Source organism: Stigmatopora argus, chromosome 23 (assembly GCF_051989625.1).
Source record: "Stigmatopora argus isolate UIUO_Sarg chromosome 23, RoL_Sarg_1.0, whole genome shotgun sequence".
In the NCBI taxonomy this organism is placed as follows: Eukaryota; Metazoa; Chordata; class Actinopteri; order Syngnathiformes; family Syngnathidae; genus Stigmatopora; species Stigmatopora argus.
In genome coordinates, this window is record NC_135409.1 from 4,445,001 (window position 1) to 4,465,326 (window position 20,326).

The 20,326-nt window shown below is 43.2% G+C and overlaps 2 protein-coding genes and 7 non-coding genes across 15 annotated transcripts in view; all 9 read right to left on the reverse strand.

Moving 5' to 3' along the window:
- The window catches only part of wnt5b (wingless-type MMTV integration site family, member 5b), a 39,173-nt gene extending 29,608 nt beyond the window's left edge, over positions 1-9,565 (reverse strand). Inside the window, exon 1 of the mRNA XM_077594047.1 lies at positions 9,137-9,565. The gene's annotated coding sequence lies outside the window, so the exon portion shown is untranslated. The remainder of the gene's footprint in view (positions 1-9,136) is intronic.
- Positions 9,566-9,653: 88 nt separating this feature from the next.
- Positions 9,654-9,770, reverse strand: trnal-caa (transfer RNA leucine (anticodon CAA)). The gene is made up of 2 exons: positions 9,733-9,770; positions 9,654-9,699 (listed from the first exon to the last, which is right to left on the reverse strand). It is a non-coding gene; the product is annotated as a tRNA-Leu (tRNA).
- A 173-nt stretch (positions 9,771-9,943) lies between these two features.
- On the reverse strand, positions 9,944-10,059 carry trnal-caa (transfer RNA leucine (anticodon CAA)). Its single transcript has 2 exons — positions 10,022-10,059; positions 9,944-9,989 (listed from the first exon to the last, which is right to left on the reverse strand). It is a non-coding gene; the product is annotated as a tRNA-Leu (tRNA).
- A 173-nt stretch (positions 10,060-10,232) lies between these two features.
- On the reverse strand, positions 10,233-10,348 carry trnal-caa (transfer RNA leucine (anticodon CAA)). Its single transcript has 2 exons — positions 10,311-10,348; positions 10,233-10,278 (listed from the first exon to the last, which is right to left on the reverse strand). It is a non-coding gene; the product is annotated as a tRNA-Leu (tRNA).
- A 173-nt stretch (positions 10,349-10,521) lies between these two features.
- On the reverse strand, positions 10,522-10,637 carry trnal-caa (transfer RNA leucine (anticodon CAA)). Its single transcript has 2 exons — positions 10,600-10,637; positions 10,522-10,567 (listed from the first exon to the last, which is right to left on the reverse strand). It is a non-coding gene; the product is annotated as a tRNA-Leu (tRNA).
- Positions 10,638-10,810: 173 nt separating this feature from the next.
- On the reverse strand, positions 10,811-10,926 carry trnal-caa (transfer RNA leucine (anticodon CAA)). Its single transcript has 2 exons — positions 10,889-10,926; positions 10,811-10,856 (listed from the first exon to the last, which is right to left on the reverse strand). It is a non-coding gene; the product is annotated as a tRNA-Leu (tRNA).
- Positions 10,927-11,099: 173 nt separating this feature from the next.
- Positions 11,100-11,215, reverse strand: trnal-caa (transfer RNA leucine (anticodon CAA)). The gene is made up of 2 exons: positions 11,178-11,215; positions 11,100-11,145 (listed from the first exon to the last, which is right to left on the reverse strand). It is a non-coding gene; the product is annotated as a tRNA-Leu (tRNA).
- Positions 11,216-12,768: 1,553 nt separating this feature from the next.
- trnal-caa (transfer RNA leucine (anticodon CAA)) lies at positions 12,769-12,884 on the reverse strand. The gene is made up of 2 exons: positions 12,847-12,884; positions 12,769-12,814 (listed from the first exon to the last, which is right to left on the reverse strand). It is a non-coding gene; the product is annotated as a tRNA-Leu (tRNA).
- A 1,767-nt stretch (positions 12,885-14,651) lies between these two features.
- The window catches only part of LOC144068848 (ELKS/Rab6-interacting/CAST family member 1-like), a 67,942-nt gene continuing 62,267 nt past the window's right edge, over positions 14,652-20,326 (reverse strand). For all 7 annotated transcript variants that reach the window (XM_077593730.1, XM_077593732.1, XM_077593733.1 and 4 more), the window contains one exon: positions 14,652-14,842. In XM_077593730.1, coding sequence (XP_077449856.1) covers positions 14,705-14,842 — 138 coding nt within the window. In that variant the 3' untranslated portion in view covers positions 14,652-14,704. The remainder of the gene's footprint in view (positions 14,843-20,326) is intronic.

Below are 20,326 nucleotides of genomic sequence, written 5' to 3' on the forward strand. Positions count from 1 at the left end.
TGTGTGCGATGTGTGTGGAAGTGAGTGTATGTGTGAGTCTTTTGTGGCTTGTATCTGTCCTTCTTTTGTGTGGGTGGGAAGAAGAGGGAGTGTGAGGTACACTGGGTGGGTGGGTGGATGTATGTGTGTGTGTGTTTGTGTTGGTGTGCGCGTCATTGCAGTTTTGGTGTTACCAGGCATTGCGCAAACCACGAGTTGACTAATTGACAACTAATAAATTAAGAAATTAACTGTTTTGATAGTCGATTAGTTGTTTAGAGACAAAAATATTCATTTTTTGAGCTTATTGGTGTTTTTTTTAATTTTATTTATTTATTATTAATACATTTAAAATTTACAACAACATAAAACTCACTATTCATTTTCTCTAAATTATTCAATTTATCTATCATATTTTTAAAAAACTCTATAGTGCACTCTTTTTTTAATGCTTATTTAGAAAGATTTTTTTCTCACACTTGTGCACCTCCATTTTGCATTGATCCAGCTACAGTTTCCGTTGGACGTTTTGGAATCGAGGACATTGTAAATATCTTAAATATTTAAAACTTTGACAATGGAACTTGGAAAACCTGGCAGAGACTTGAACTCTGGGATTGTACCAGAACACACATTATGGAAATAGATGGGTATTCTTGATTTTTAATTTTAAATACATTTAAAATTTGCAACAACATAAAACTCACTATTCATTTTCTCTAAATTATTCAATGTATCTTCATATTTTAAAAAACTATATAGTGCACTCTTTTTTTAATACTTATTTAGAAAGATTTTTTTCTCACACTTGTGCAGTTCTCGATGAAACACCCAATGAGACGACCAATTTGTAAAAATAATCAGTGACCAATGAAACTATCAAAGTTCATTCATTTGTGGCAGCCCTAGCGTACAGTAAAGGGAGGAGGCGACGTTCAAAAAAAGTGACGCAAGCCAGAAAATACTAAATAATAGTCATTTGTGATTTGGTCCACACAAACCTAGAGAGACGAACGCACGCACCACAGTACAAGTCATTCGTCTCCCTTGGTACTTGCGGGTATTTTATGTTTGGCGTCCTCGGTGCATGGTTCCATCGACTCACTGAAGGAGCGCCGTCATAAATATTTTATCCGCTAACGACCAAACAAGCAAAAGCGACACAAGATGGTGTTATTTGCAGAAAGGAGGAAGCTGGCCTGCTTCGCCTGTGGTTTGGAGTCATGTGACTCGAGGGAGGGAGGAACAAGACGCAAGCGGAACACGGACCGACGACCTCATTGATTTTGTGCCCTAACGCTGTCCTGTCACTCCATACGTATAGCGTGAATCTGCGTGACCTACTCCCTCACCCCTTATACATGTGTAAATGCCACACTTGACACTTGTCCCCCCCCCCTCCTCATTAGAAACACCCCTCTCCTCCCTTGATAATCCTCCATTTTAACACCCCCTCCCACACAACTCCCTCCACATGCAAGCACGCACCAGAAAATCCCCATCAAAACACAGATGATTTCATTCTCACAGGCCCTTTTTTTTCCATCGTTGGCAACCCATTTGCTACAGACATGACATGAATGCAAAAAAATTCGCTCAAGCGCGCAAACCATTTGAAGCTACGCAATAGCATTTTTTTTACTACTACTACTTTAAGTGAACGAAGCTGTATTTCATGTTAACTAGTTTATACTCTCTGCTAGCGCAACTAGAACTGACACCGTAACTAGCAACCTCAAAACAACGATCGCACCGAGTAGTAGTTGGTACGCATGAACTATTAGTTTATGTGCATGAACCCTATTCATAAAAATAATATTTTTTTTACTTGAGTGCTGAGTCCTAGTATCAATCAGAGGACAGGGGAGTGGCTTCCCCTTGCGAGTTTCAGGGTGGATTTTCAAATTTTGATAAACTTACAAAAAAAATGTAATAAAAAAAATAAAAAAAATCCCCCAGAAAAAATCAGATGTAGTGAAACCGCGAAAGTTGAAGCCGGGACATTCGAGGGATTACTGTACTACAAATGACTACTTCTTGTGAGCGAGTTTATAGGACCTGCGAGCGCAAGTAGAAGAACTGATACCGTAACTAGCAACCACAAAACATCGATCGCACAGAGACGTAGTTGGTTCGCACGGACTTGTCGTTTTTATGCATGAAGTAGTAGCTCATCGTGCGAAGTAGCAGCTTCCACAACTACTACTACAACAAAATACTACTTCATGTGAGCGATTTTATACTATCTGCGAGCATTCGTAGTAGAACTGACACCGTATGGGTTTTTGTTAAAGTTCCACTTACAGCGCACTGCAAATAACTAGCAAGCATAAAAGGTAGTAGTAGTAGCAGCAGTTTTTTTTTTCTCCAAAATGCCAGTGCATGTAAATTAGATTGGATAACTTTATTCATCCGGTATTCGGCAAATTTCATTGTGACAGTAGCAAGAAAAGGCATAGTTATAAGTTAGACAGTACCGTCGCAAAGGGATTCAATTCAATAGTTGGTACACACGAAGTAGTAGTAGAGCGAAGTAGCAGCCCATGCACACAACTACTACTAGGAAGTACTACTTCATGTGAGCGAGTTAATACTTTGTGCGCACGAGCTTTTCACGTGCACGAAGTCGATTTGACAGAACGATGTACTCGGTGACGCCGCTGTGCTTATTTCGTGCACCGGAAGCAAATGGAGCGCACAAACTACTATCGACTCGTTCGCACAAAGTAGTAGTTCGTGTTTGTTTCATGCCTGGGGTGCCATACATCTGAACAGCGAGAGGCTGACCTCGCAGTTCAAATGGATTGGACGCCGATCGCCATCGACGAGCTCTACTTGGATCTCTTCATTGGTTGTGCGTCTAGCCAAAAATTCCCATCATTCCTCTCACATTTTCGCCTCGCCTCCTCCATCTCTGGTGTCCACCGTTTGGAGGTCACGACTGCTTCCTGCACCACCCCCCCGTGGGCCTGACCTCCCGGCTACTCCTTCCCAGCATGCCAGCGGTGGCAGGGGGCCGGCTTGAAAAACCTCCAACCCCAGCGGGGTGACTGCCGCTCAGCCTGGCTGGCGTGGCGGGCGGCCTGGAACACTTCCAGCACACACAGAGCACCTGTACAGCGTACAGCGAATGCCATCCACTATGCTTTTTGCCGAATACCAGTCTGGAACATATATTTTGCAATAAAAATAGGATGCCAGATCACACGGACAAGTAATAGGCGGTCAAAAAATAGAAACGTCTCCCACGGGGGAAAGAGGGAGAATGAGCGAGAGAGGAAAAAAAGAGGGAGGGAGGGAGAAGGCGAGAGATGGCGGGGGCCTCAGTAATTTGGTATTTCCTTTCTGGACATGGGAGGAAGGGCCATTGCCCTGGAGTGCGCACACACACACACACACACACACACACACACATACACAAAGAGCTCCTTTAATGACCCTTAAATGTGGCCTTAGGCATCGGAGCCTTAAAGGGAAAAAAGACAAACATAAAGGGGAGCCGTGAAACTATTTGAGTCCTCAAATTCTCCTTTTTTTGTGCTTTGATGCCACCTTCAATGTTGAGGATCATGAAACTAATATAAATATCACATGAAGATCACCCAGGTAAACATAAAATTAGAGATGTCGCAGATTTGATCATGTGATCGGATTTTTTTCCTCCGTAATCAATTTCCGGGGTATGGGATTGGGACTCGGTATGGGCAGATTCGAAAAATCCAAAATCTGATCACTTGGACTCGACTGGCAAGCTAAAATATCAGGCCATCGGGACATCTTCGCATAAAATCTAGTTTTCAAGCATCATCCATCCGCCTCAGAAAATGTAAACAAACATACAGTATGTCCTCGCCACGTGGGAGGTAGCGACGGGGTACATGCATGCAAACACAAATGCCAATGTAGGAGTTCAACTGGAGGTTAGACCTTCAGGCTGTCGGGCTCAAAGAGAGACAGAGAGAGAATTCATAAGCAGTCAGGCACACACTGCTGGGATTACTCGCCGCGGACGCGCACATGCACGAGCGGGGAAAATGGAGTCCAAACAGAGAAGGACTTCTCCGTTTCTCCAAAAAACGAGCGTTTTAGCCTATCGAGTTTCACGTGGCAAGCGTCGGTGGTCCGGTGGGAGGATTCCCACCTGCCAGGAGGAAGGCCTAAAACAGGGCTGTCAAAGTGAGTTCGGGCCACATTCGTGCCAAATAGATCTCATGTGGGCCGGGCCAGTTTACTTTTGGCCCAAAATGTTCACGCTATTGACGGCGCTAAACGTCAATGGCACGGACAGATGAGCATCCACAGTCAGTTGAAGTGAAGTGTCAATAGCAAGTTCATTTTGCCTCACTCCCTTTTGATTTTAGGCATTTCCAGGTGACTTCCTGTTGGTTTGGGGGCATTTTAAGGTTCATTTTTAACTTATCGGCTGTTTTGACGGCAGGGGGCCAATGAATGAATAGGAAATGGAGCAAAGTGCGCGTGATCACACAACTCGGACACGTCTGGTTTTGTCGGAAAAAAATGAAAGAATTTGTTTCTGAACGTTACGTATGAATGAGCTACAAACTGTCCGTCAGGCAGAACAACGCGGATCGGACCCCCTAGCGGAACTGGATTGTACTCCATGTTGGTTTCATCTTTCTCCAAGTAGTCCAATTCTAAATAAAGATTTTTTAACATGATTCAAACTGGATGTTCTTTACTCATCTCCATCTAATATCAAAGTCAATTAGAAAACATGAAGGTGGATCGTTCACTCATTCATTGCCAGATGGGATGTGCGTGGTGTATGTGCTGTGATAGTTAGTAAAATGGGGATAGTGTTAGGATTAGTGGGAATTATTTGTGTGGTATTTCAGTACAAGGTCAAAATTATAATTGCGACTCAAATTTCTTTTCAAATCAAACCCACGCAACTCATAAGTCGGGTCAGGCGTATCTCGAGGCAGCACTTGGATGGGGATGGAGAGACGGGGGACAGGTGAAGAATGGCAAGGCGGGGAGGGTGGCGGGTGTTCTCTGGTGGTCTTTGATCGTCCCAGCAGAAATAATCAACAAAGCCCTGGAGCTGGACCTGCTTGTGTGTGCGTATGGGGCGGGGGGGGGCATCATGGCGGCGTGCCAAGACTAACTCCCACCGGGGGCAGGATCAAAGACTACACTCCCTCGCTTTCTCTCGTCCTCCATCACATTCCCTCCATCCCATTGCTCTGGCGTCACCTGAAAATATTTGCGCTGTGTAGTAGTCGCACCGCCAAAAAAAAAAAGATTTCCACAACACTGACACACACACCGGCATCTCCATCAGCAGGTTGTCATGGAAGCGGGTGTGTGGAGCTCAGAACCTCACACGCAAACATGACACGTCAACATTGAGTTGGAATTCACGCTTTTCTCCGTGGCGATGTAAAAAAAAAAAAGCCAAGAACAACAAAAAAATAAAGCATTTTAAAGCGAACGTGTCAACTTTGGCTTGGGAATACGAACAAATCTCCAAATTTCATCCTGCATCCTTCACTCTATCGTCATCCTACTCCATTTCTCACCGTGTCTACTCTCCTACACACACACACACACACACACACATTGGAGCAGTAGTCATTCTACTTATAGCCTCGCCATAAATCAACCTGTCATTCTCCGTCATGCTGGCTGCATTTCGCTGGTGGGGCTTGTGGCAGACGCACACACACACACCTTGAGTGAAGGATGGCAACCGGCAAATCAACACGTAAACACACTAAAACACAACCAGTCCAAACAGAGCTTAAATGAATGCAGTATAATACAAATGATCCTAAAATCGAATATTTCACATCTGTCACTTTATGTCTTTATCATCCTAAATCCTCTGTTTTTATTTTTGTCTTACTTGGGAACAACTTGATTTTTACCGCGCAGCACCTTTCCAGATTGTGTCCCAAAATGCTTAAATGTGGTATTTTGATATTTTTGAGAGTACGAAACCTTTTTGTTCTAAAAAAAACAACAACTTAACATGATCTATGAAAGAGCCCTGATGTCTCCCAGATTTGAACGGAGCTTTCTGCGATTTTAGAGGGGCCCTTTAAGGTGGGCAGCCTGAAGCCAAACTTTAAGCGGCGTTTTCTCAATTCAGACCAATTTTTGAACAATAATCTAAAGAAAAAAAAACCCTTTTTGTGTCTAAAATGAAGTGTCCAAAAAGCAAGATGATATTCAGCGTAAGGCTCAGTGGCGAGTGCAGTATCTGATTATCCGCCATTATGATGATGGGGATGATGGTCATTTAATGGAGTGCTAACATGCAGAGTCAGTGATTCGCCGGCGAAAATGACGGTTATTGTTCTGCGCCATTTACTTGAAGTATGGCGGGTGTGCGTACAGTAAACAAGAGTGATGGATGATTGTCATTTTCGGACACGGTGTCACGTCTCCTATCTCGTTTAGCGTGAGCGGGATGACAAATCAACTCATTGGCCTGCCATTGACGACAATCCTCGTCCAATCTATTTTGACCGGGAGTCCAAATGGTTTGCCGGATTGGATGAGGAGGATTTACAGGTTTTTTTTGCTAAATGAAAGCAAATCTATAATATTAAGAAATAACATAATACTAAAAATGACAGAATGACAGGATGACGGGCCACTTTACGGGGTACAGCGTCATATCGGTGTCAGGGAGGCATACATTTTCCCAAGGTCGCGCATCTCGGGCTTTCTTAGGAGTCGCCCTCCCTCCCTTCTCGCTCGGCTACTCTCCTCCTCTGCATTCTTCTCTCATCCTCCCTTCATCCCACACATACACACACACACAGACACACACATTCTCCTGAGACGCGTCCATTGCTCTGACCTCTCTCGCTCTCTCGCTCTGGGAAGAGTTGGCAGTCTGCCCAGCTCTCGCTTTCTTCTCCTCTTTTTCTTTCCCTCCTTCTCCTTTGTATCTTTGCTCTTTGTTGGCTCTATCACTCCATCTATTGATCTATCTATTTTTCTAATCTCCTTTTGTCTCGCCTCTCCCATACACACACACATAGCCATCCTCGACTCTTTCAGCCAGCCCTCTTCCTCTGTTGCACGTATCTGGCACGCATCCTCTTATCTCTTCATCCTCTCGCCTGTCATCGGCGCACTTATCTCCTGGTCCCCTCGCCTCTTTTAAGCCCCTCCCTCGCCTCTTTGGCTTCCTCCTTCTTCTGCTCGGCCGGCGTTTCTGACGGTGTGGCAAAGGAACGCTGCTGCCGGGGACTCAGCAGCCAGCTTAGGCTGCCTCTTTCTGGGCATGGTGCCCATAGAGGGAGGAGAAAAAAAACGATGGGGGTTCATGTGTCTGGAGAATGGAGCACATTTCTGTTGAGTCACCATTGTCAAGCGTTTCAACAAAAGCAGGGTTTTAATTTTGCGAGAAAATGTTGCTTCTTTCGCAATCGAAGCTGCTCCGGATGAAAAATTAGTTGGGCTAAATCTGTGAGGACTTTGACAGCCGTGCAAAAATTGGACATATTGGTGTTTTGGTGGGAGCAGCTGAATAACATAATAAAAAAGCCTTTTAATTGATAATTGCCTCCTAGTTGAAATAATTGTGTTTAACTGTCATTTTTATGTGAATCCACAATTTAATGGTCATTTATATTCGGATTTTCCATCAAAAATTAACCGGAGAAAATGACAAGCATGACAGAAGCTTCGATTTTTCTTTCTAATCGAATTCTCCAATATCGGAGTATTTTAAATGTAGTAAATGATCATGAACAACAAAACGTTTTGTCACTTAAGAATAACGTTTTTATTGTATGTCATGTATTTAGGTCACACAAAAACGGAGTAACTACATGTACTTCTATTTAAATTTGGGGATTCTGATTTGATATTTGAGTTTCAAACCGTAGCCAAGAAGCAAATTCAATATTCAATCAAAAAAGTTAACTCAATCAATGCCATTAGAACTGGATGAGGCTGGCAGTAAACACTCACTGCCAGTTCTTCAAGTCAAAATGGATTGGACTTGCATCTCTGTCAATGGCAGCAAAATGGTTGAAAGCAATGGTTCAAAGGCAACATGCACTAGTCCAGTTTAAGTAAAGCAGCGCCATCTGTCAGCTACCCAGTTGACTGCAACAACAAAAACTTTCCACAGCAGTCTACTAAAGTTAAGACATCCATCCTGGATTGTGTTTGCAAGACTAAAAAAACACATTTTCAAGCATTTCATCTTCATGCAATAATGGGTAACATTCTTCAACAAAAATGAGTGTCTCAAATATATTCATAAATCACTTGCATTTTCGGGGGTTCCTTCCTCCATGTGGGAGTTTTTTTTTAATGTGCTTGTCGTAGCAAAACGTCACCAGTGGACGGCAGCGTTTCTTCTCACATCTGATTTAAATCCACGTTGCTCACTTTTTTATCTTCTAGTGCAGAAATGCTCTCAAACGGTCAACTTTTTTTGTTTGTGTTCCTGATAAAGTGGCTTGCAGTGAAACCAAAATGAAAAAAATCTGGTCATACACACACACACATGCACACAAATGCTCTTTTCCACAGCAAAAGATGTGATTCTAAGCTCCACTTGACTTTGAAGGTCAAGGGAGGTTAAATCGGTCGTGTGGCTTGCGGCAATGACAAAACGAGCCTTTTTATAAACACAGAGACAATGTCTGCAATTATGTGCATAGTACTGCTCGCGTAAAATCCACACGCACTTGTCAGAACCTGTGCCAAACTGTGCCCGGCCCCACCCCGGCTGGCACCCACATGATAACCCAAGTAACAATATTTGACGTCTAGTCCATTTTGACGGCTGCAGTGTCAAGACATACTGGCGTACTGTGGGGGTCAAAGGGCACAACGCAACTGGAATGTATGTTTCAAGTTTTGATTGCACATCCCAAACTATAAATTGTGCATGAAAAGACATTTTTCCACACTGAGAGAAACATTTGGACCCCAAAATAGAAGATGGACTACACCACATAGTGAGAGGGCAGCTTGAAAACACACATATTGCACTTCACTACTGTCACACACTTGACATATGTATAGACACATTCCCCTCATATAGACTAAGTATAGCAAAGAGGAATTTACATTGAAACGTGACATGCTCATAAATTAGGTTGAAAGCACACAATAATTGCCGAAATTATGAAATGGTATTTTAAAAAGTGTTTTTTCTTACCTTAATGCAGTCCTTTTGTTGCTTGCGCGTCAAAAAGTTTGTTTGAAAAAAAGTGTTGAAAGTGCGGGAGAGAAGCACACTTTTTGTCACTCTTGTATTTTGACAGATGTCACCTTAAAGTCCACTTTTTCCACAAAAGTCCACCGATGACCAGTAAAAGCGTTGAAAAACGACTTTGTGTTCGGAAAAAAAGTCTTTAAAAGTCCAATGGAAAGAAAAGGCGAGACAGAACCGGTGCGCTCCGAACAACAGGTGTCACGAATATGACTAATCGACCAATATAGAAGAAGTAAAGTCATCAAACAACACACACAAAATAAATAAACGAATGATAAAAGCGGAAAGTTGCTTTTAAGAACCGATCTATGAGTCTTGTCGTGCTCTCAAAAGTTGCGGTTCGGACGGACGAATCGACGAGTCCATGTACTTTGTCAAAATGAGGAGGAAGTGAGCAGAGTGGGAGTTTCTAAGGGAGGAAGGTGTGTCCATCAAAATAGACCAGGATGGAAAGAAAAAGTGTCAGGAGTGGGATTTGAACCCACGCCTCCATTTGGAGACCAGAACACCCAGCTCGACTATAGTGGAAGATTTCGAATCTTGAGTCTGGCGCCTTAGACCGCTCGGCCATCCTGACATAGCAAACTACAGCAGCCATCAGTATCACATTCAGACCCTAATTCAGATTTTAACCTAATTTATTATGTGAAAGTGTTAAATTCGCGTCCATATTGTGTCATAAGAATTATGATGAACTGTCTGTCCACCGGCCATTTTGTGTAATTGAACTATATTATTTCTTAAAATTCCTGTCAAGAGTGGGATTTGAACCCACGCCTCCATTCGGAGACCAGAATACTCATTCAGTTAGGGAGGAAGGGATCAAACCTTGAGTCTGGCGCCTTAGACCGCTCGGCCATCCTGACATAGCAAACTACAGCAGCCATCAGTATCACATTCAGACCCTAATTCAGATTTTAACCTAATTTATGATGTGAAAGTATTAAATTCGCGTCCATATTGTGTCATAAGAATTATGATGAACTGTCTGTCCACCAGCCATTTTGTGTCATTGAACGATATTATTTCTTAAAAAGACTGTCAGGAGTGGGATTTGAACCCACGCCTCCATTCGGAGACCAGAATACTCATTCAGTTAAGGAGGAAGGGATCGAACCTTGAGTCTGGCGCCTTAGACCGCTCGGCCATCCTGACATAGAAAACTACAGCAGCCATCAGTATCACAATCAGACCCTAATTCAGATCTTAACCTAATTTATGATGTGAAAGTATTAAATTCGCGTCCATATTGTGTCATAAGAATTATGATGAACTGTCTGTCCACCGGCCATTTTGTGTCATTGAACGATATTATTTCTTAAAAAGACTGTCAGGAGTGGGATTTGAACCCACGCCTCCATTCGGAGACCAGAATACTCATTCAGTTAAGGAGGAAGGGATCGAACCTTGAGTCTGGCGCCTTAGACCGCTCGGCCATCCTGACATAGAAAACTACAGCAGCCATCAGTATCACAATCAGACCCTAATTCAGATTTTAACCTAATTTATGATGTGAAAGTATTAAATTCGCGTCCATTTTGTGTCATAAGAATCATGATGAACTGTCTGCCTACCGGCCATTGTGTGTCATTGAACGAAATTATTTCTTAAAAATCCTGTCAGGAGTGGGATTTGAACCCACGCCTCCATCTGGAGACCAGAATACTCATTCAGTTAAGGAGGAAGGGATCGAACCTTGAGTCTGGCGCCTTAGACCGCTCGGCCATCCTGACATAGGAAACTACAGCAGCCATCAGTATCACATTCAGACCCTAATTCAGATTTTTACCTAATTTATGAAGTGAAAATATTAAATTCACGCCCATTTTGTGTCATAAGAATCATGATGAACTGTCTGCCTACCGGCTATTTTGTGTCATTGAACTATATTATTTCTTAAAAATCCTGTCAGGAGTGGGATTTGAACCCACGCCTCCATTCGGAGACCAGAATACTCATTCAGTTAGGGAGGAAGGGATTGAACCTTGAGTCTGGCGCCTTAGACCGCTCGGCCATCCTGACATAGAAAACTACAGCAGCCATCAATATCACATGCACACCCTAATTCAGATTTTAACCTAATTTATGAATTGAAAATATTAAGTTTGCATCCATTTTGTGCCATACGAATCATGATGTACAGTCCGCCTACCGCCCATTTTGTGTCATTGAGCGATATTATTTCTTAAAAATGCTGCGCCTTAGACCACACAGCCATCCTGCCATACTGGAGCAGCCATCAGTATGATGAAAATGTTAAGTTTGCGTACATTGTGTGTCATAGGAATGATGATGAACTGTCCCACCCACTGGCCATTTTGTGTCAATGAGCAATATTATTTCTTAAATATCTGGTCAGGAGAGGGATCTGAAACCACACCTCCTTTCATAGACCAGAACACTCATCTTATTCGGATGAAATGTATTTAACCTTGAGCCTGACGCCTCAGACCGCTCGGCCATCCTGAGGTATCAAGACTCTATAAACAAACCCAGAAAAGACATGTTGCTCTTATTCGGGCACCGACCAAAAAATGTCTACATTTTTAAGACCAAACAGCAGTTTAAAAACTGGTTTAAAAACATTGTGTGACAATGCCGATATAAATCTCGGTATGAGTACTTAACGACCATTTGTGCCAAACCACAACATTGTTTGGCTAAAATCTTGTCAGAATTGGGATTTGAACCCTCGCCTCATTTCAGCGAACAGAACACTCCTTCATTCATTGTTCATGAAGGAATCAAACCTTGAGTCTGGCGCCTTAGACCGCTCGGCCCGCCGGATATGCTTATCTTGTGGAAACAGACCCCAAAAAGATACATCGCTATTATGCGGCAAAACAAGCCAAAAAATGTGTCCATTTTTAAGACCTTTTTGTGTGGTGCAATGCTGATATAAGTGGGCATTCTTAACAGCCATTTTGTGTGAAACAGTGAAATTATTTGGATAAATGCTTGTGAGGAGTAGGATTTGAACCCACACCTACCTTGAAACTGTTGCCTCAGACCACTCAGCCATCCTGACATCTAAATAATAATGCTCTGTGAACCAAAAATGTGTCAATTTTTAAGACCAGTGCAATGCTGACACAAATCTCGATATGGCTAGTTAATGATCATTGTGTGTCGAACAGCAATACTATTTTCATACCTGTCAACCTCTGCCGATAACTGCCCTTATAAATGATTATGATTCCCCTTACAACCCCCAAAAAACCCTTACAAACACCGTACTCGTACGGTGTTTGTAAGGGTTTTTTGGGGGTTGTAAGGGGAATCATAATCATTTATAAGGGCAGTTATCGGCAGAGGTTGACAGGTATGTATTTTGCTAGTTTGTCAGGAGTGGGATTTGAACCCAAACCTCCATTTCGAGATCAGAACACCCAGCCCTACTATAGTGCAAAGTATTCCATAAGCTCAGCCATACTGAGTATTTTGTGACCTGAAACAAAAATCCTTTAATAGCAATACAGTTAAAAAATTCAACTTTCATCTTTTTCCATGTTACGTTTCCGATTTTGATCTATTTGTGAAATATATAATCTCCTTCACAGTGGTTATTAAAAACATGCCAGGAGTGGGATTTGAACCCACGCCTCCATTCAGAGACCAGAACACTCATTCAATCTGGACGAAAGGTATCTAACCTTGAGCCTGGCGCCTTAGACCGCTCGGCCATCCTGACTTTCCATTTATTCTTCAACAATTCCATGTTAACCACAGAAAATGAGTTAAGGTAGCATTTATGGTACATGCGCGGCAACACTCTCAGAGGCTCCTTCTAAATGCTTGCGCAAACAAAGGATCTCAAGGACATCGGCGTTTTTGTGCAAGGGATGGCCGACATCAGCGATTCTTATCACCTGCGCCCAACGCCAACTAACGTAATCCGCGCTTCTTTCACAGCTTGTTGCATTTAAAGACGGGAGATTTCGATATAGATCTCTCACCGGGTTGAAAGAAAACGCGATATATTTGACCGACGCAATCCCCAATAATCAAACTGGGGTAGATTTATCATCATTTGCAAGCATGCAAGGCTAAATATTTATGTGGCATATTTATTTACTGTGATAACAACCATTAATGCACGCGATTTAAAGCAGATCCGCAAGCGGTTTACTTTGGAGCGCCTCATTGGCCGGGCCGACTGTTTTCCCCTGAATGCACCACTTTCAGTGTGATCTGAGGCCTGCACTTTCACGCAGAGTTTAAATCAGGGGTAGGGAACCTATGGCTCGGGAGCCACATATGGCTCTTTTGATGGGTGCATATGGCTCTCCACTAACCTGTGAGGTAAACTATGGAAACTGCTGTTGAGAAAGCACAGGAATAGGAGCGTTACGTTGGTTTTATGGCATTGACACTACCCCAGCGCCTTATAATCATTTTTTTTTCCATTACACTCTTATGTATGGATTTTCTCATTGATTAGCAACAACATAGCAATGTTGTCAAAATAATTCAGAGACTTTTTGTACTTTAAAAGTGGTGAAGTGACTAAAAAAGGCACACATTTTCATGTATGTTGACTTTTAAATTCGGAGCATGGCTCTCAAGGATTAACATTTAAAAAATATGAATTGTTTATGGCTCTTTCCATCAAAAAGGTTCCCGACCCCTGGCTTAAATGATTCAATAAATAGCGAGCAGGGGTCAGAATTTTGTAAAAAGTCATATTATACATCTATAGCCCATTGCTGCCGCTTCTTCTGTCTCGTTTTTTTTTTTACAACGCAAATGGGGAAAGCAGAACATGTGAAGGACAGGTAGACGTGGCTTTTGTAGACCCCGTGGCGGAAAGAATGTTAAGTGCAAGAGGAAGAGGCCGTCGCCAAGGATAGATAGGGAAGAGACCAGACCGGGAATGGTGTCATTACGGTGGAAGGAGAGGAAAACAAAGCGGCGGAGATAAGACGGCGACGTGAAAAAGAAACCGGTAAAGGCGGAGTGGGAATGTTGGGAGCTCGCTTTGGGGATGTTTGCCTTTAAACGTACTCTCCAAAAACATAATTAGGTGTGTGAGGGGGAAAAATGCACGTTTCACAGGCGAGGAAAGATAAATCTGCAGTTTATTCCGATTTCGTTTGCTTTTCATCCTCAATCCCGAGGAATTCTGGAGCGATTTTAGTAAACAATTCCAACCTGCTGGTGACAACAAAGCACGTATTCATACGACTGCAATTAAAACATTAGTGTTTGACACGTTAATATATTAGCAAATGCAATAATATTCTTATATTCTCTCCCCCCCCCGGCCCAGAAAGAAAAACAAAATTTCTCCTGCTGTTAACATAAATGTGGATAGTAAAGGGATTATTGCGAGCGTTTTTGACGGAAGGCTGCAGGGGAAACCAAAGAAGACAAAAAAGATAGCAGCGTTTGGTGACAAGATAAAATGGCGGACCGGTGTCACACGCCCCCCCCCCCCCCCCCCCCCCCCAAAAAAAAAAAAAAACTTGAATGAAGTCCCTTTAGTTTCTTGGATGTACTCGTCTAAATTCGTCAGCTGCTGTCCTCCAGGGCGCTGACGACCTGTTCCAAAATGTCAGGGCAGCGGTCGGCGATCTGCTGGAGCACCTGGTTGGCGTACTCCTGAAGCTCCGCCCCCTCCCGCTCGCACAGCGCCAACTCCGCCTCCAACTGGAGAACAAATTGAAAATCATTTCATGGGACATGATGAAACTCTCAATTTTTCATTTTCGAAACCGAGGCTGAGATTTGCAAAGTGACATATTTTCAACACTTAACTCTTTAAAGCCCAAACTGCCGAATAAAAACTGAAGCCAAACTATAAAAAAAACTGCAACTTATAGTCCGGAAAATACGATAACTCTAACTGTTCATGTTTCAGTGGCTTTAAACTTTCATGCAGAAACGCCGATTATTTTTAACCCTTACGTGGCACTCGTTTAACTCACTGGCATCCATTGACGGGCCTAAACGCCCAATCTGGGAGGGTCGAATCGTGTGCGGTCGATTGGTCGCCGGTCTTTTGGTCGCCGGTCTTTTGGTCGCCGGTCTTTTGGTCGCCTGGAGCCAAACAACGGGTGACCAAAAGACAGGCGACCAAAAGACAGGCGACCAAAAGACCGGTGACAAACGCATCAATAAAAGCCAACTGAGCCGACGTGTGAGTGTATAAGAGTTTGTATGTAGTACATGCGTTGTCCCTTTAAGAAGCTATGTCAGTCAGGGTTTTAACAAGTTCTGAAACAAAAAAAAACAATAAAAGTACGGGAAATTTGGAGCTTTTCTTTAGCCTAATAATTAATAAGGCATTAAGTCTGACTAAATAATAATTCGCAGTTTGTATTTAGGGAATTTGAGCAACAATTTAAATGGTAATTATCAATAACATTCCGGGCGACCAAAAGACCGGCGACCAAACGACCGAGTACCGGGTCGAATGAACGTCCGTCGAATGCTATGCTATTAAGAACCACGTCAAGCAGCACATTAGTCCGTATCGGCTAAGTGGGAACCCCACTGTGGCGAGCAGAACGTTTCTGGGAGAAAACGCCGCTTCTGTTTGCCTTGGCTGCAAGTCGGGCCGCCGCGTCCAAGTCGACTGCCTTAACGACCGATACATCTGTATCAATACGCGAGCGAACGCGCGCTCACGTGAGCCGGCGTGTGCGCAAACACGCCTTGAACGCTGCCAAAGCTTTTAGAAAGGTTAAATCTCAAGTCGCTCGCGCCCTCTCATCCGCGAGCCAGCCGTCGCGACGGGCCATTAATGCTCAAGTGTAGAACATCTGCGAGTAACGACGTCGGTAATGACTCGTGAAAATCACACGAAAAGTATTCCCCTTCGATTAACGGGGTCGTTTTTTTGTTTGTATGTTTGCTGTGTTGTTTTGTTGGGTGGTTAGCACGTCCGCCCCACACTTCTGAGATCTCGGGTTCAATCCCGGGTGGATTCTGAGCTAATTGTATGGAGTTTGCATGTTCTTCTCGTGCCTGCGTGGGTTTTCTCCAGGTGCTCCTATGTCCTCCCACATCCAATCAACAGGTTAAATGCACACTAAATTGTCCCTACGTATTAATTAGTGTGGGCCCGGATGTGGTGACATTGACGTTAGGGAAGGTGTAGACCCCCCCCTGCAAATTCCATCGGGGAGCAGACAGTCTACACCTCATGTGTCAAAGTGGCGGCCCGGGGGCCAAATCTGGCCCGCCGCATCCTTTTGTGTGGCCCGGGAAAGTAAATCATGAGTGCCGACTTTCTGTTTTAGGATCAAATTAAAATGAAGAGTATAGATGTATATTAAATTTCCTGATTTTCCCTCTTTTAAATCAATAATTGTCATTTTTTAATCATTTTTTTCTGTTTTTAGTCCAAAAATCCTTTTGTAAAATCTAAAAATATATTTAAAAAAAGCTAAAATAAACATTGTTTTAGATCTATAAAAAAACTGAATATTCAGGGCTTTTAATCCAGTTCTTTTAATCCATTTATATAAATAAAAAACATCTAAATATTATATCTAAAATGGTCCGGCCCATGTGAAATCAAGTTGACGTTAAAGCGGCCCGCGAACCAACCCGAGTCTGACACCCTTGGTCTACACCCTTAAGGTAGCCTGAAAATGAAGGCTAATAATATAGCCAATTGCTAATACAACATTTGAGTGCACCCACAAATAGATGGCACCCTTGGCGGTCGCCCACATTGCCCATGGCGAGAACCGGCACTGCCACCGAAAGATAAGACGGAACAACAGGATCGTTCGTATGTCAAGGCCACAAGTTGGGAGACCCCGACTTTAACCCTGACCTAAATAATGGAAAAAATATCACATCCAATCTACACGGACGCTTAAGCTAACATTTCCCAATTTTTAAAGTGCCCTCAATGGCTTTAGCGGCAATCCCCCAGAAAAACACAGCCGTAAAGATAAGAAAGGCCGCAGATAGTGGGACGGGAAAGGTGTCGCCTATCTCCTTCCGCCTCGAGCAACCTTGACCCGCCGGCCGATCCGAATTTACGCAAAGAGCCGTAAAGGAACGTTCTCCCATCTTTGCGTGGCTGTTATTTTGAAGGTGACCGCAAATACGGGCTACATCAGCGAGCGTTATTTTTCAAAGAAGCTGCGGCTGGGGAGCGCAGATAAAGAGCAAAGATACGTGCCAGTGTGTTCGCTTGTAGATGATGATTTTTACAACGCCCATTAAAGCGCCATTATCGTGATGGATTATCATCTGCGCGCGTGCAATATATATGCGCACCGACACACCGCTTATCAGAGTGGGAATGAAGTCACATATGCGTGTGTGTTCGTGTGTGCGGCTTGACTCCTATCACAGCTTTGAATCTCTGCATAGTGGAACATGGAGGTACGCTAGGAAAAGACACTGTCCGATCATCGTCGCATAGGATTGTGTTATTCCTAAAAATGATAGCTGGATTTTTAGTAAGCATGCCATGAACTGCCATTGCGACGTCAGACGTCCATTTGCACTGGGAGAGGATGGCATTATTGAATGTGTGAAAAAAAAAAAAAGGAAACCCTAAAAAAATCTGGACAATTTTGATGGAGGCCTAACAGCAAAAGAACAAGAGTATGAATTGAAAGGCTGTTTGAGCTATGAATTTGCCCAAATCCCCAAAAGCATGTAACTTAGTGTGTGTGTGTGTACAGTAGTCCAGTTAACAGGCTACAAAGGGAATAAAAGTCTTCAGAATTGCTCCACGAAGGCTAAGAAAGCCCACGCTGCTTTTGGCTGTAAAGCTGGAGACAAACAATTGTTTGGGGGTGTTGGGGGCGATTGGACTTAATGTGATAATTGCTGTTTAATATCATATGTCCGTGGAAGGAGGCTCAAGAGATCGGGAAATGAGATTAGGCAAATATAGGAAGATTCCAATGAATATTTAAAGCGAGAGGTCGAGAAAAACACGTTCAGGAGTCTTTGTATCTGGAGCAGATGTGTTGAACATACTGTCCAGTGGCTAGACGTGGCCTACTAGGGGGGTCTGATCCGGCCCGGGGGGTGGCTCTGCCTGAAAAGGTCATTTGTAACTGATTCATACTGTGTGACTTCCTGTATGTGGCTCCAGTTTTTTTTGCCTAGGTCTACAATGTCTTCTGTGTCTGTATTGCTACTGCAACCAAGCAAATTTCCCAAATACAGGATGAAATAAAGTTCTAATCTAAAACATCTAAATCTAAACAGAATCAAATGCCTTCATTTTTTTCTTTTCCTATCCGCGCTCCCTGCGGTCAAAATAGCGCCATCCATAGGTTGTCTTCAATGAGTTATCAAGGAACCTTAAAACCAACGTCAAATCACCTGTAAATACCCCAAAATAAACAGAACACTTCCAATGAACAGGAATTTGACAAAAAGTGACCTGTAAGTACCCTAAAATCAAAAGGTTAGTGACACAAAATTAACTCATTGCTTGCCACTGACAACGATAGAGGTCCAATTGACTTAAATTGACAGTAGACGCTCATCTTTCAGTACCATTGACGGCGCTAAACGTCAATGGCGACCAGCAAGTTAACTCTTTTGGCTCAAGATAAACTGAACTCCGAATGTTCCCTCCTGCACTATCAGCATTCGTCGCTCGTCACAGAACGGACGTCCAATGGGAGCGCGCGACAGTCACCGCACAAAGAACACAAACAAAACACCCACGCAGCCGCCTGCCAGTCTGCAGTCCGGGTGAAAAAACAAGCACGGCGTCGCGCCGAGACGTGTGATTTTTACCGCCGTCACCTTGATAAACATATTGTTAAATTAATACCTCTATAAGCAGAACTGTGCGATATTATCTTGCTAAAGGCTGACGCAGTAAGGCAGCAAAAAAATGTGCAGTCTTTTATTTTGGTGGGTTACATTCATCATCCTTTGAAACACCCTTTTTTCGTCTGACATTTAAGCCACCAAGCACGCACGCTTGTTGCCTTTGGACGCCGGTGTGACAATGACATGCGCGCTCTATAATTGTCCGCCATTTTGCGTCATTACCACGACTCGTCCAATTGTAAATTGAAGCATTTTAACGTTTTCGACTGGGCGGACTGACTAAAACAACAATGCACCGGGATTCGCGAATGACAATAAAATAAGTCGTCATCTTGTCATCGATGAATTCTTTCCAATAACAAATGGCGGCGAGTCCAGCGACCTGCCAGGATTGGAGGTCGGCGTCTCGGCCGGGCTCATTAGGGACCTCGTTCAGCCGTGACGTGGATTATTATTGGCAGCAAAACAGCTCCCGCTTTTTGGAATGCATTTACTTTGGGACCAATGGTGGTGCGTTGCCTGGCGATAATTGCGCGTCAACGCTGCAAACGGCAAAGGGAAGTGGCCGCAACGACTCGATGCGTTGTTGTGATTATAAAAGGCGCCACATTTGGGAAAAAATAAAAATAAAAAAAATAAAAAAAGAAGCCGGCTGACGCATGGCTGTGGCCATTGTGTGGAAATTAGGTATTTTCCAGACACGGGTGGAATGCATTTAAAATAATAATAATTCCCAGGCTCTATGCATGAAAAATATCTATTTTAATTTACCATTCAATCTCTTAAATATAACAGAAGGTGCCTTTCGAATGGCGCAAATTTGTGAAAAATGCGGGGTACCCCAAGGCACCATCTTTGAACCTCTTTGATTTCACATCTAGTATTTTTAAAAACAATTAAAATAAAAAACGTATATGACACACAGCTTTGATAAGACTGTTTACATTTCTTTTTTGTTTGCCGCGTAACCCTCAAAAAAGGAATGGACGCCTCCAAATTATACGACGAAAACGCACCAATGTACAGCTGAATACACATTCTGGAACAGTGGCTATAATAAGAACCAAACAGCCTTTTTGCGCGAGCCCACAAATCAATTTTAATTGGAAGGGCGTTGTTTTTTTTCGCACCTTCATCCAGCGGACCACCGAGGAATTCTCGCTTTTGCTGGAAAGTGTGAAAGAGCAACTCTAAGTGTTTTGAAGCTAATCCCGAACACACACAATTGCCAATTCACGAGTCGTCACCCGCAGCGAATTTTTCAGAACGAAGACGTCACAAACCCCGGCAAAATGTATTCCAAAAAAGCATAACCGTGACGGTGAGCTAACGATTTCTTTCCCTCTCCTCCTTCTTTTATGTGATTTT